The sequence below is a fragment of the Enhydra lutris genome, unplaced genomic scaffold (genome assembly GCF_002288905.1).
Source record: "Enhydra lutris kenyoni isolate GAN:26980312 unplaced genomic scaffold, ASM228890v2 scaffoldscaffold16, whole genome shotgun sequence".
In the NCBI taxonomy this organism is placed as follows: Eukaryota; Metazoa; Chordata; class Mammalia; order Carnivora; family Mustelidae; genus Enhydra; species Enhydra lutris.
Genome location: NW_019154100.1, coordinates 13,967,996 through 13,982,740, shown reverse-complemented (window position 1 = coordinate 13,982,740; position 14,745 = coordinate 13,967,996). Strand labels below are relative to the sequence as shown.

The 14,745-nt window shown below is 37.0% G+C and overlaps 1 protein-coding gene across 1 annotated transcript in view; it reads left to right on the top strand.

The window, feature by feature from the left end:
- Positions 1–1,399: 1,399 nt before the first annotated feature.
- LOC111147427 (von Willebrand factor D and EGF domains) overlaps positions 1,400–14,745 on the top strand; it is a 70,206-nt gene continuing 56,860 nt past the window's right edge. Inside the window, exons 1-2 of the mRNA XM_022503434.1 lie at positions 1,400–1,597; positions 11,674–11,858. Of these exons, the coding sequence (XP_022359142.1) occupies positions 1,537–1,597; positions 11,674–11,858 (246 nt within the window). The 5' untranslated portion in view covers positions 1,400–1,536. The remainder of the gene's footprint in view (positions 1,598–11,673; positions 11,859–14,745) is intronic.

Genomic DNA, 14,745 nt, shown 5'->3' with positions numbered 1-14,745 from the left:
TCCCCACTGAGCAGGGATCCCAATGGGGAACTCAATCTCAGAACACTGGGATTATGACCTGAAAGCAGACACTTAATGGACTGAACCACCCAGGCACCCAATTATAAACTATTTTCAGAAGGACCTCTTTTGGGCATCTCCTGTGTTTATCATCATGCTTCATCCAAGCCTCAGTCCTCCAAATCCATAAGTGGAACTGTGGACTGAATCCTGGAACCCACCAGGACATTAGGACTACTTTCTGTTGACTAGTGTTTTCTTTTCCCTAAGGTACTAGCTCTGAGGGCAAAGTCCCAAGTGATGGCTAAGGGGACTCAAGAACTGAGGCTGCTGAATAGAACTAGGAAAGTGAGGTTTCATTTAAAGACATAGAATGATGAAGAAACAGTTGTGGGGTTTTTTGGGTTTTTTTGTTTTGTTTTAAATTTGTTTTGTTTTGGGGCGCCTGGGTGGCTCAGTGGGTTAAGCCTCTGCCTTTGGCTCAGGTCATGATCTCAGGGTCCTGGGATCAAGCCCCACATCAGGCTCTCTGCTCAGCGGGGAGCCTGCTTCCCCTTCTCTCTCTCTGCCTGCCTCTGCCTACTTGTGATCTCTGTCTGTCAAATAAATAAATAAAATCTTTTAAAATTTTTGTTTTGTTTTGTTTGTTTGTTTGTTTGTTTTTTAAGGCGGGCACCTGCTTCCTCTGCAGAGGCAACCACACATATAAAAATAACTTCAGAAGAAAGACCATCCCCCCTTGGGAGTCATGTGACCATGTGTGGCAGGATCCTGGGTTACTGGGTCACCATTGGACAACTTGAAAGAACACTGGAATCACCAGCAAATATAAAATGGGTAACCCTAGGTGTTTGGAAGTCTCAATGTCCTCCCTTCCATTTCTTAAAACTGTCATAGAGGCAGAGGAGGAGATCTACCAGTGTTGGAATATTAATCTCCGCTCCCTCCTTCCATCCTTCATCACCGAGGCCTGAGGTGAAAGGGGCAACATCTGAGAAGCATGTGCACCTTTGGAGGCAAACCAGCACCCCCAATTACCAGGTTAAAAATCCGTCTATAGGAGTAATCAAGGGCACTGCCCCTTCCAACAGAACCCCGCAAGGCTGCTTTTATTGGAGGTCCATCTGAACAATTTCCAGAATGATCAAGTTGTCTTAAAGCATTTGTTAAAACAGTGAGACGCGAGGGGCCATGCTATACCCCCTGAGCTTGTCCCTTGGACGCGACCGCTGTTGAGATACAAGGTGGTGGAGCCACAGCAAAGCGCCAGACGCGGCCTCCAGGGAGGGGAAGTGGGCGTGGCTTCCCGCCTGGTGGGCGTGGCTTCGGAGCGGGACGTAGCCGCAAAGCGGCGGCGCGAAAGACGCTATTCCTGGGAAGGACTGCTGCGCCCCAGAGCGAGAACACGCAGCGGCTCTGAAGAGTTAGCAAGAACCGGCCGAGAGAGTCCTGTGATAGGTCTGAGGTGTCCCCATCCTGCCTGCGTCCACGGCTCCGGGCTCTGCGACACTTTGGACCCCACGAGCGGCAGCAACGATGCTTGGCCGACTCTGGGCGCTGGCGCTGCTGCTCCTGGTCCCGGGGCAAGGTCGGCAAGGTAGGGCACCGGCGGAGGGGAGCCCTGGGACGACACTCCGGCCTTAGGGAGAAGGGGGCTGAGTTCTGGATGACACGCGGAGGGTCCCTGCTCATTTTTATGGCCGCATCTGCTATTTGTCCCTCACCGCCCTCCGCCGTCCCCTACCGCAATCCTTGAATGGTCAACTTGCACCCTTTGGGCGCTCCGGTTTTTTCCTGCGTTCAGGAGGTTGTCGCCTCCTCTTCTCCCGCTGTGAGACCCTCAGTACTGTTACTGTTCCTCTGGTTGTTTCCTGCTGATATCCTGGTCTTTGGGTCCCTTTAGTTTACTCTAAGCAACTTTTACTGCATCTGCCAGGCATCCTTGCGGAAAGTGAATCCGTATTATTCGAAAAGAGTTCCGTTCCAAACGGCGCGATTTCTGCCCCAGTCCCACTCCACCGCTGGAAATAAGTAATTGGTGAACGTTTATCCCCACAATAAGTTGGGGCGCCTGAGTGGCTACTTGGTTGACCTACTGCCTTCGGCTCGTATCATGATCCTGGAGTCCTGGGATCGAGTCTGGTATCGGGCTCCCAGCTCCGCGGGGAGTCTGCTTCTCCCTCTGATCTTCTCACCTCTCATGCTCTCTTTCACTGTCTCTCTCTCAAATAAATAATTAAAATCTTAAAAAAAAATAAGTCAGTAAGTTAAGTTTTGTGTATGACTTTTTAGTTTATCTGTTAGAATCCCTCTTCCTGCTGTAAGAGATCTCTACGAAAATAATAGCGCCACTCCCTCCTCTTTAATCCATGACAAAGAAAACCGTTTAGAATTCAGTGAAGTTAAAACAAAACATTTATTAGGTCTTCCTTATTGTTTTTTGTGTATATATAGATAAAAGTATTAAGTGAAGGGTAACTTATTCTTTTAAATTTCCTTATATTTTTCAGAACTAAATCTGATCTGTGTACAACTTCGAAAAAAGTTATGGGCAACTTTTATAATTGCTTAGGGTATAATTTTATCTTCTCATCTTGTTAATCTCAGTATTTTACTAAGTTAAATTTAACTCTCTAATAAGTTAAAAAAGGGAGGGGGAAGAGCAAGCAATCTTTCCCTCATGAAAGAATTTTAAAATAATATTAAACCCCAATTTATTATTTCCTGAAATGATACTTTTTTTTTTTTAAGATTTTTATTTATTTGTCAGAGAGATAAGAGCACAAGCAGAGGGAGCTGAAGGCTGAGGGAGAAGCAGGCTCCCTGCTGAGCAAAGATTCCCAAGGCAGAACTCTCTCCCAGGATCCTGGGATCGTGACCTGAACCAAAGACAGACTCTTAACCAACTGAGCCACCCAGGCGTCCCTCCTGAAATGATACCTTAAAAAGGTATCATTCCTCTATACCTTCTTTGGTTTGCTTACAGATGTACTAGATCTTCCTGAAGAACTGTTCTTGAAGAACAGGTAAACATACATGTAATAACATTAAATATGCATGTATTATGGTTAGATAAAATATTTCCAGAAAAATGACCAGTATTTATAAAGAGAATCTGCTTCAGTGTTGACTATAGATCACAGAACCCCTTCTTGCCTCCATATAATCTCTCTACTGAAGGCAAATATTAACCCTTACTAGGTTTTAACTCATATCTTGGTAAAGTTGGTAATTTTTTAATCTTTAATAGAGTCAAGATAGGAGAGAGGAAGTAAATATGAGTTCTTTTTTTTTTTAAACAGTATCATTGAAATATAGCTTATATACCATATAAATCACTCACAGTGTGCGATAGTTATTACTGTGTACAGTGATCTGGGTTTTAGCATATTCACAGATAAATGCAGCCACTATCATCAGTTTTAGAACATTTTTATCACTTTGAAATACTGTACTCTAGCTTTCGATCCCCTATTCCTTCCATTACCCTCTCGCCTTTCCAACTAAGCCATCTCTGACCTACATTGTTCTATGGATTTGCCTATTCCGTGTATTTTATGTAAATGGGATCATATACTATGTTGTCTTTTGTGACTGACTTTTTTCACCTAGCATCATGTTTTCAAGGTTCATTCACGTTGTACCATATTTACTCCTTCATCTCTTTTTGTAGTGGGATAGTTTTCTGTTCTGTGTTTACCACATTTTGTATGTACATTCATCAGTTGATGAACATTTGGGGTTTTTCCACCTTTGGGCCATTATAAATAATACTACTTTGAACATCCTGGTACAGGTTTTTGTGTGGACACATGATTTCATTTCTCCTAGGCATATATGTAACTGGAGGTAGAATTACTGAATCAGGGAATAATTCTGTTTAGCCCTTTGAGGAACAGCCAGATTGTTTTCCATAGTGGCTGTGCTGTTCTATCATCCCATAGAAGTATACGAAGGTTCTAATTCATCCACATTCTTGTCAACATTGAGATTTTGATTTTAGCCATCCTGTTATGTATGAAATGACATTTCTTTGTGGTTTGATTTGCATTTCCCTGGTGGCTAATGATGACAAGTGCTTTTCATGTGCTTATTGGATATTAGTATATCTTCTGTGAAGAAATATTACTCTGATACTTCAACAGTTTCTTTTAATTGGGTTGAGTTATATGAGTTATTTTTGTTGTTGAGTTGTATGAATTATGTATGTATTATAGATACAATTCTCTTACCAGATACATGATTTGCAATTTTTTTCCCATTCTGTGAGTTGTCTTTTCACATTCTTAATAATGTCTTTTGAAGCATGGAAGTTTTAATTTTAATGAAATCCAATTTATCTTTTTTTTTGTTGCTTGTGCTTTGTTGTCATATCATGGCATTTGTTGCCAAATCTAAAGACATGAAGATTTACCCCAGTGTTTTTTTTTTACCCCAGTTTTTTTTTTTTAAGAGTTTTATAGTTTTTGCTCTTGTATTTTGGTCTTTGGTACATTTTGAGTTAATTTTTATATATGGTACAGCATAAGAGTCCAATTTTATTCTTTTATGTGAATATCCAGTTTTCCCAGGACCATCTGTTGAAAAGACTGTCCTTTCCCCATTAAGGTGACCTTGTCACCTATGCCGAAAATCAGTTGAAAACTAGATGGAAACGTGGGTTTATTTCTGGACTCTGAATTTTATTCATTGATCTGTGTTTATCCATATATCAACACCATGCTCTTTTGATTGCAGGTGCTTGTAGTAAATTATGAAATGGAAAATATGATTCCTCCTATTTAGTTTTTCTTTTTCAAGATTGTTTTAGCTATACTGTGTCCCTTGAAATTCCATATGAATTTCGAATTAATTTGCCTATTTTTACAAAGGAGTCCCTTGATATTCTGATAGGGATTTGATGAATCTTCATATTAATTTGGGAAGGATTGCAATCTGAACAACGTTAAATCTTCTGATCTATGAACAAGGATGTTCATATTTCCATTTACGTAGATCTCCAGTTTCTTTCAGCAATATTGTGTGATGTTTAGAGTGTAAGTTTGGACTTCTTTTGTTAAATTTATCCCTAAATATTTTGTTCTTTTGAGGCTATGTAGGTGGAATCGATTTTTAAATTTTCATTTTCAATCTGTTCACTGTACATGTATAAGAGATAATTAAGTTTTGTATCTTGATTTTGCATCCTAAAACCTTGTTAAATGTGTTCATTTTAACTTTTGTGTGTATGGATTTCTTAGGGATTTTTACATAAAAAATCATTTCATCCGTGACTAGAGATAGTTTTACTTCTTCTTTTCCAATCCGGATACCTTTTATTTATTTATCTTGCCTATTTGTCCTAGTTAGAACCTGAAGTACCATGTGGAATAAAATCAGGGAGAGTGGGCATTCCTAATTTTGTGAGAAAGCACCCAGTCTTACTTCATCAAGTATGATGTAAACTGGAGGGTTTTTTTTATATGTTAGTTTTTTGGTTTTTTTCTGTTTGGGGGTGTGTGTGTGTGTGTGTGTGTGTAGATTCTTTCTCTCTCTTTTTTTTTTTTTTAAAGATTTTATTTATTTGTCACAGAGAGAGAAGTGAGAGCGAGCACAGGCAGACAGAGTGGCAGGCAGAGGCAGAGGGAGAAGCAGGCTCCCTGCCAAGCAAGGAGCCCGATGTGGGACCCTATCTCAGGATGCTGGGATCATGACCTGAGCTGAAGGCAGCCGCTTAACCAACTGAGCCACCCAGCCTTCCCATGTGTAGATTCTCTTTATCAGGTTGAGTAAGTTCTATTCTATTGCTAGTTTGTTCAGTATATATATAAAAAAGGGGGGTTAGATATTTTTCAAATTATTTTTCTGGGTCTTTTGAAAGTACTTGAAAATTTTTTTGTTTTTATTCTATCAATATTAGTATATTATGTTGATTCATTTTTGGAAGTTAAATCAATCTTACATACCTGGTTTAAATCCCACTTGGTCATGGTTTATAATTCTTTGTCTAATTTCTGGATTCATGTTGCTAGTATTTTGCTGAGGATGTTTGCATCCATATTCAAAAAAATGTATTGGGGGACGCCTGGGTGGCTCAGTTGGTTAAGCAGCTGCCTTTGGCTCAGGTCATGATCCCAGCGTCCTGGGATTGAGTCCCAACATCGGGCTCCTTGCTCATCAGGGAGCCTGCTTCTCCCTCTGCCTCTGCCTGCCATTCTGTCTGCCTGTGCTTGCTCTCTCTCCCTCTCTCTCTCTGACAAATAATTAAATAAAATCTTTAAAAAAAAAAAATGTATTGGGGCACCTGGGTGGCTCAGTGGGTTAAAGCCTCTGCCTTTGGCTCAGGTCACGATCCCAGCTCCTGGGATGGAGCCCTGCATCGGGCTCTCTGCTCGGTGGGGAGCCTGCTTCCTTCCCTCTTTCTGCTTGCTTCTCTGTCTACTTGTGATCTTTCTGTCTAATAAATAATTGGAAACTTAAAAAAAAAAAAGATGTATTGGTCTGCAGTCTTCTTTTCTTGTGATATCTTTTTTTCTGGTTTTTGTATCAGTAATACTGGGTTCATAGAATGAGTCTGGAAATATTCCATCCTTTTATATTATTTGTGCTTGTGAAGAATTGGTATTATTGTTTAAGTGTTTGGTAGAATACAGCATTGATGCCATCTGAATTTGGCCTTTTTTTATGGGTGTGTTTTTTTTCTTAACTCAATATTTTCACATGACGTATCTATTTGGATTGCTTATTTCTACTTGAGTCACTTTTGTCATGTCTTTTTAGGAATTTGTCAATCTTATTTAATTTATCTAATTTATTATAATATATTCCTTTTTAAAAAATATTTATTTATTCTAGAGAGAGAGAGTGCACAGCATGTTGGGCAGGGGAGAGAGAGAGGGAGAGAGTCTTAAGCAGATTCCATGCTGAGCACAAGTCCCCATGCAGGGCTCAAACTCATGACCCTGAGATCACGATCTGAGCCAAAACCAAGAATCCAACACTTAACCTGCTGTGCCACCCAGGTACCCCTGTAATAATATTTCTTAATAAAATCTTTAGTGGTGTCTTCTCTTTCATTTCGGATTCTGGTAATTGAGTCTTCTCTCTTTATTCCCAGTCTCTTTAGAGATCTGCCAATTCTGTTGATTTTTTTTCAAAGAACCAGCTTTTGGTTTCATTTCATTTTCTCCATTGTTTTTCTATTCTCAATTTTATTAATTTACTCTCTAATCTTTAAATTTTCTTTTCTTCTGCTTCCTTAAGATACAGTCTGCTTTTCTTTCTCCATTGTTAAGGCGCAAGGTTAGCTTGTACTACATTGGGATCTTACTGTTGTCTAATGTAGGCATATATAGCTACAAGTTTTCTGCTAATTTAGCAGCATCTCATAGATTTTGGTATACTGTATCTTTGTTTTAATCTTTTCAGTATATTTTCTCATTTTCTTACTAATTTCTTTTTTGACCCATCAATTATCTAGGTTAATTTCCAGATATTTGTAAGCTCTTTAAATTTATTTCTGCTGTTGATGTATAATTTCATTCCATTGTGGTCGGAGAACACATTTTTCATGATTTCTATCTTTGAATTGATTGAGGTTTATCTTGTGGTTTAGTTTACTGTCTATCCTGAAGAATGTTTCATGTATACTTCAGAGGAACTTCTATTTGCTGTTGTTGGCAGGTGTGTTCTGTAGATGCCTGTTAGGGTAAGTTGGTTTATAGTATTGTTCTAACTCTATTTCTTTGTTGACCTTCTGCCCATTTTTCTATTCATATTGAAAGTGGAGTATTGTGGAATGCCTGGGTGGCTTAGTCATTTAAGCATCTGGCTCTTGATTTCTGCTCAGGTCATCGTCCCAGGGTTGTGAGATGGAGCCGTGTCAGGCTCCATGCTCAGGGTGGAGTCTGCTTGTCCCTCTCCCTCTGCTCTTCTCCCTCCCACCCCCACTCACTCTCCTCAAATATATAAATAAAATCTTAAAAAAAAAAATGAAGTCCCCAACTATTACATTGAAGTAGGTATTTTTTCCCTTCAATGTGTGTGTGTATTCATAACTGAATATTTTCCTCATGGACTGAACCTATCATCATTACAAAATCCCATCCTTATCTCTAGTAACATTTTTAAAGATTTTTTTGGTCTGATATTAATATAGCCAATCCTGTTTTCTTGAGGGTGCTGCTTGTATGTTATTTTTCCATACTTACTTTCAGTCTATTTGTGTTCTTCACAAGAGGCATTCAGTTTTGCCTCTTGTTATATGAAGGAGGGCAAAGTAAAGAGATAAAGCAAACTAGTCACTCTATCAGACCTTGCTTTATAGTCTTCTGTGTTGTTGCAGAACTCATAGTCTTATTTTGAATATCAGAAGCCTTAGGGAAGCTATACAAATTTAAAAAAATCACAAATATTTAAAATTACTATAGAGCAATACATCAAAGGTTTATGATTATAAACTCAGGTATAATGAAGTAGCTGTCTTCAGGTGTTAAGCATATTCAAAACGGTGATTTATCTACTTTCCTAATATATTTGTTTGTCTACCAGTTATGAATCTTAAGGAATCTTGGCCATTGTGTTAAAATTAGAAAACAATCTAGTACAGATCATTTTATATCTACAAACAAAAGTAGAAAACCATTTTCATATTGTATCATTATGTACCTATTATTTATAACTTGGCAAATTCTCCCAAAGTATTTGAAATCCAGGTATTACAGATTCTATTATATACTATCTAACTTATTTGAATCCTCTTGGGAAAGACAGAATAAATAGAAATGTCAATTTTAATATATATTTTATATGTACTTTTGTTATGAGGGAAAAGTTATATTGGTAGTTTGCTAGAAAGCTTAGCACATCATACATGTCATAAAATTGACTAATGAGTGAGCTCTAATTGTAGAGCTCTTCTTTTAGTATTTGAGGAGCTAAGTCCCCAAATTTCCAAATGGGAGCCCAAACCAAGGATGGGATAGGATGGGAATTATAAGGATAAAATTCTCACTTAGTTAACTGTATGTTGCATTCTAGAGTTAAGGTTATAATGAGGTTTTTAAGAGTGTGGGTTGTTTATTGCTAATAGATTTAAAAATTTTCTGCAGAGACCTTTAACATTTTTAAAAAGACAAGTAGATTTTTTGGGAAAAAAATGAAATGAACAATACAAAATATGGGTTACTATTATATGACTTAAGAATTTACCTCTAAAATAAATACTGTATAAAAATAAATAAATTAATTTTTTCTCTGTAAATATTACATAGTTCTTTAGTAATGTTTGATGTGGGGAACAAAGGCAAAAGAAAAAAATTAAATTTCCTTATTGCCTAGAGCCCACTGACATGTCCTTAAGATAGGCAGAGTGATTTCCTCTAAGAACTCAACTGTCTCAATGTTAATACTTTGCTAAGGGCAAAAGGCAATTTTACATTAATATTAACCCAACCTCCAGGATCCTTTAAGTCTCCTTTAACATAAAAAAATTCCTTTGAAAACTTCCTTTGTCTCTGCCCCCCAAGATACATGTTAGCAGTTATCCCCTAAGCATATGGTCCACCAATACATGAGACACTTTAGGGGTCTTATGACTAAGGTTTCACTAGACAGTAATAAATGACCATTTCCTAACAATAGCTATCCCCCTCAAGGTCCTAGAAACCTTGCCTCCAAAATTCGTTATAGGCCTTCACTATCCCTAACCCCCTCCCAACTTAAAAGTATATAATTGGTCACAACCTCAGTGCAGCTGTTTCTGCCCATGGGTCCTGTCACCATGCATTAATAAATCCACCTTTTTGCACCAAACACATCTCAAGAATTCTTTTTTGAACGTTTGCTCTAAACCCCAACATTTCTGCACACTGTTGTTGTTACGCTGTGATTGCCAGTACATTTACTACATCTTTAGCTTTGATTTAGAAAACAGTTATTCGAAGTGCAAAGTCAGAGGAAATGTGAGCACTACAGAAGCATTAAAGGAGAAATACTCTTCAGAATCAAGTTAGAGTTAGTGACTTTTTTCCCAAGACAAAATTCTTTCAGGAAAGAGATCAGTGAAAATGTTTCAATAATTCATGCAAACCTCACTAGGAATCTTTTTTTAAATATTTTCCTTGGTTTCTAACCAGGTACAATGTTGTGGTACTGATAGGATCTTAGAATTATTAAAATTAAACGAAATGAAGCATGTCTCCTGAGTTCTAGCCATACACATTTTATGAAATATTTATCTAATGTTGACAGTTTGATATCATCAAAGTCAATAGTATTTTTTGGATTATACTTTTCTGGGGATGTTGAAAACTTGTGGAGCAAGAGATAAAATGAGGAGAAACCTTTTGTATTCATTCCTAAATTTTTCTACTATGAAAATTTCTTTGGGAATGTCTTTTGTCTTGGAGAACAATACATTTTGTACAATTCAATTGCTATCTCTGCCAACAACAAAAAGCAAAAAAAAAAATTATAATAAGTTTTTATAAGCTACATTTATGAGATTGACTTATAAATTAATATCTCTAGTTTATTGGGCTCTTACTAAGTTAAGTGATTTTTATTTAAAAACACTTCTGTAACTTAAAATTATGTAATAAATTTTGAGAGTTTTTGTTCAGTTAGATAATTTTTTTCCCACAGTGAGGTACTTTAGTAATGATTGAATTTTTCTTTCACATTTCTATTTTATAGATATTATCTGTATTATAGTAGTTTCCTTCGACATACATAATAGCTAATATTTGGAGATTTTATACCTACTGTATCAATAAGAATCTCTAATATTCAAATAAGGACAGTTCTTTATGCTTCCTATCATTTGAGAGTATGGGAACTTCAAACAAGAGTTATAATTCTGGTTATATCTCTAGGATATATTTCTAGGATTACTGCCTCTGTTTCTCTCTTCTTGCTGGAAGAGGAGCTTTATGTTCTGCCTCTGTGGGTTTGACAGAAAAAGTATCCTCCAGGCCAAGTGCTAATCAGAAAATGGCTTCCCTAAAAAAAACCTACAGAGTCTCCCTTTCTTCAGGGTCTTTTCTTGTTTCTCCTTCAAAACTGTTCTCCTACACCCCTTTCCTTTTCCTGTGCCTGGTAATAAAAAGGGACTTCAATACTTTATATTACAAAAAAAGAAAAAGGAAAAAAACTGAAAACTATATTCTTTCCTGTATTCAAAAATGCAGGAAACTTCAGTAGGAGGGCATTTTGCTAAAATTAGGTTGGCCTTAAAAGCTTAATTTGTTGCCTTCCAGGACTTGGCAGAGATGGGATATGGGGGGCATATGGCTACTGGAGAGGGATGTGTGTCATGAAGGGTCAGTAATGGCATTCAGATCTGGAGGGCTGCTCTCAAGAGGCATCTTTGCAGGGTCTGTGACTTCAGATGATAAGAGTAAACAAATCCTAACTCAACAGTGAGTAGCAGTATTGCTTGTCCAAATTAAATGAAAATAAAGTTCTTGAAATTTAAGTACCTCAAAAATACATTCTATAGTTTATTGATTGGTTTATTGCATTTATGGAAAATGCAAGTCATCTTTGACTTACTAAGAGATCCTGACATTTCATATGGTCATTATGTGCAGTTGTAGGTTTTTGCTTAATTTGGGAGGAGAATCAGTTTTAACTGAGGAATAAACTGTGTTAATGAGGAAAACACATACATAAGACACTGTCTTTCCATCCTAGCTCAGGAGTGCTCTCCTGGGGGACACCGGTTTCTTCAGAGTCCTTACAGAAGTGTACATTTTGACTCAATGCACCTCCAGCATTCTCCCTCTCAAGACCTGATATGTGACCATTCTCTCTCTCCCGGATGGTATCGGTTTCTCATCTTTGACAGACCTGCTGAGATGCCAACCAAATGTGTTGAGGTATTTCAACTCACTAAGAACTACATGTTTGTTTTCTTATGTATTTTTTTGTATGAGCATTGAATCTTGTTAAAACCAATTTATTTCTCTCTCTGGAATATGATTTTACTTTTGTGTCAAGATTGAGTTAATACAAAGGAATATTGTGCCATGTTCCCTGTTGTAATAATAATAGTAATAGCTAATGTTACGCTCATGCAGTCCACCAAGGGTTTTTACCTACACTATCTTACGTAGTTTTTACAACCCTAGAATAAAGTCTGTTACCCTTATTTCCATCATAGAACACAGGACACACAGATTCTTAAGAGAAACACCCCTGCTAGAGTTATCCAAACAGCCACGTTTCGATCACAGGCCACCAGTCTCCAGGGTTCCTGTACTTACCTCTAAGTAACTTGCAAACAGTAAAATACTGTGTTGTCTAAGTGCTTCAAGTTCTTGTCAGTCTTAAATAGAAGGCTCCTTCTATGTGAGGGCTCTTCATTCTCCTTATTGTTACCTACATTTTGTGAATTATGCAGAAGCAGGAATTATTTTCCCTTTCAAACGTAATGTAAAAAAAACTCAGGGAAGATATCCAAATTTTAACAGTATTTAAGCTGTGACACTGTGGCCATCTTATTCTTTCCTTTTTGTTTATTTGCTTGTCACTTTTGTGACATTTTGTTTGTAATAAACTAGAAAAATCAGAATTTAGAAGTAAAATTTGAGGAAATTACAGGAAATTCATTACATCCTTAAATATTTGTGTTTTTTTTCCTTTGGCTGAACTAGTTATAATTGAATCTAGAACCTCACACAAATGTAAAAGTGAACTGATTTCACTGGGTCTGTGCCCCAGGGAGAAGTGATCTCTGCCCCCACTCTCTCATTCCCTACTTGATTCAAAGCTTTAGAGGAGCCACCTGGAGAATCCGTAGGACTTTTTTTTTTTCTTTTCTTTTCTTTTTTTTTTTTTTAACTCTAGAGGATAATACAAGTCTGTGTAAATAAAAATGTTTATTTATGATGATTAAAGTAATTCATGTACATTATAGAAAACTTAGAAAATGAAGGACTATTAATAGAATAACATTCATTCATCATATACCCACACAGTCATAGTACCATAAAAACATTTTGCTATCATTCCCTCTTTTTATATTGTTCTGTAAGGTTCATGCTACATGTCCAATTGCATAACATGCTTTTTTCAGGTAGTTATAGCATTAGCATTTTCCTATGCTATTGAAAATTCTTTAATATTAATTTTGAAAATAATATTCTGTCATATGCATATACTGTATTTATATAAACCATTGCATGTGTGAGCCTTTGGGCTCTTGCTATAATAAGTAATTCTGCAATTGGTAAACATGCATATAAATCACTTATATTTTAGTGTATTTATTAAGATTATTTTATAATTAAAATTAGTAAAGGTTAATGTCTTTTTGAAGTTTTTGATACATATAATTGTTTTTTTAAAATATGCTAATCTCGGGGCACCTGGGTGGCTCAGTGGGTTAAAGCCTCTGCCTTCGGCTCAGGTCATGATCTCAGGGTCCTGGAATCGAGCCCCACGTCGGGCTCTCTGCTCAGCAGGGATCCTGCTTCCCTTCCTTTCTCTCTGCCTACTTGTGATCTCTGTCTGTCAAATAAATAAATAAATAATCTTTAAAAAAATATGCTAATCTCTCATTTTAGGAGCAGTAGGTAAAAATACCTTTTTTAATACTGGATACTTTCATGTATTTATTAGACATCTGTATTTCTTTTGTGAATTATGTGTTTGTGTCTTTTACCCATCTATGATCTTACAGTTTTTAAGTGGATAATATTATATAATTAAAATAAAATAAGAAATATAATAATGTGACAATAAATAATACACTCAATATAATGTTATTAAATAGTTCTTATTTAATTCTGTTTTTTTTTTTAAGATTTTATTTATTTATTTGACAGACAGAAATCACAAGGAGGCAGAGGCAGGCGGGCGGCGGGCGGGGGGGGAAAGCAGGCTCCCTGCTGAGCAGAAAACCCAATGTGGGGCTCAATACCAGGACCCTGAGATCATGACCTGAGCCGAAGGTAGAGGCTTAACCCACTGAGCCACCCAGGCGCCCCCACTTCTTAACTCTTATTTGTCTTATATTTTTAAAATTATTATTTAAACATAACTATCAATCTTTTCCTTTATGGTTTCCGTTGTTTTTAAGTATAGAAATCATAATATTGAGTATTATAATCTGGATAACAATCTGAAAAAAAAAACTGAGTCATTGCTATGTAGAAATTATGTTATGTACATAATTATGTTTATACCTTACCATAGCACATACTACAATCCACCTAGAACAAAAAGGAAAGATGCTGAGTGTCTTGCCTGAGGTCATGCTTTTAGCAAGTGCCTGCGTGTGTCGTTCCTAAATCATATGTAGTTTATTTTTCCTGGGTTAGTTTCCTATTTAATTCCATTTTCCAACTGGAAATGATTTTGATAATTGGCTTTAAGGGAGACTTTTCTTTCAAATTGCCAACCAATTGTTTCATCACTGGATTTGAACAGTCCTTTCCTTTTCCCCTCATTTTTGATGCCTCCTGAACTATACATTAACTTCTTTTTTTTTTTTTTAAGATTTTACTTATTTATTTGACAGACAGAGGTCACAAGTAGGCAGAGAGGCAGGCAGAGAGGAAAAGGGGAAAGGAGGCTCCCTGCTGAGCACAGAGCCTGATTGGGGGGTGGGGGTACTTAATCCCAGGACCCTGAGATCATGACCTGATCTGAAGGCAGAGGCTTAACCCCCTGAGCCACCCAGGCACCCCACATTAACTTCTTTTTAAAAAATTATTTATATAAGTTCAATTTAGTTAACATATACTGTATTATTAGTTTCAA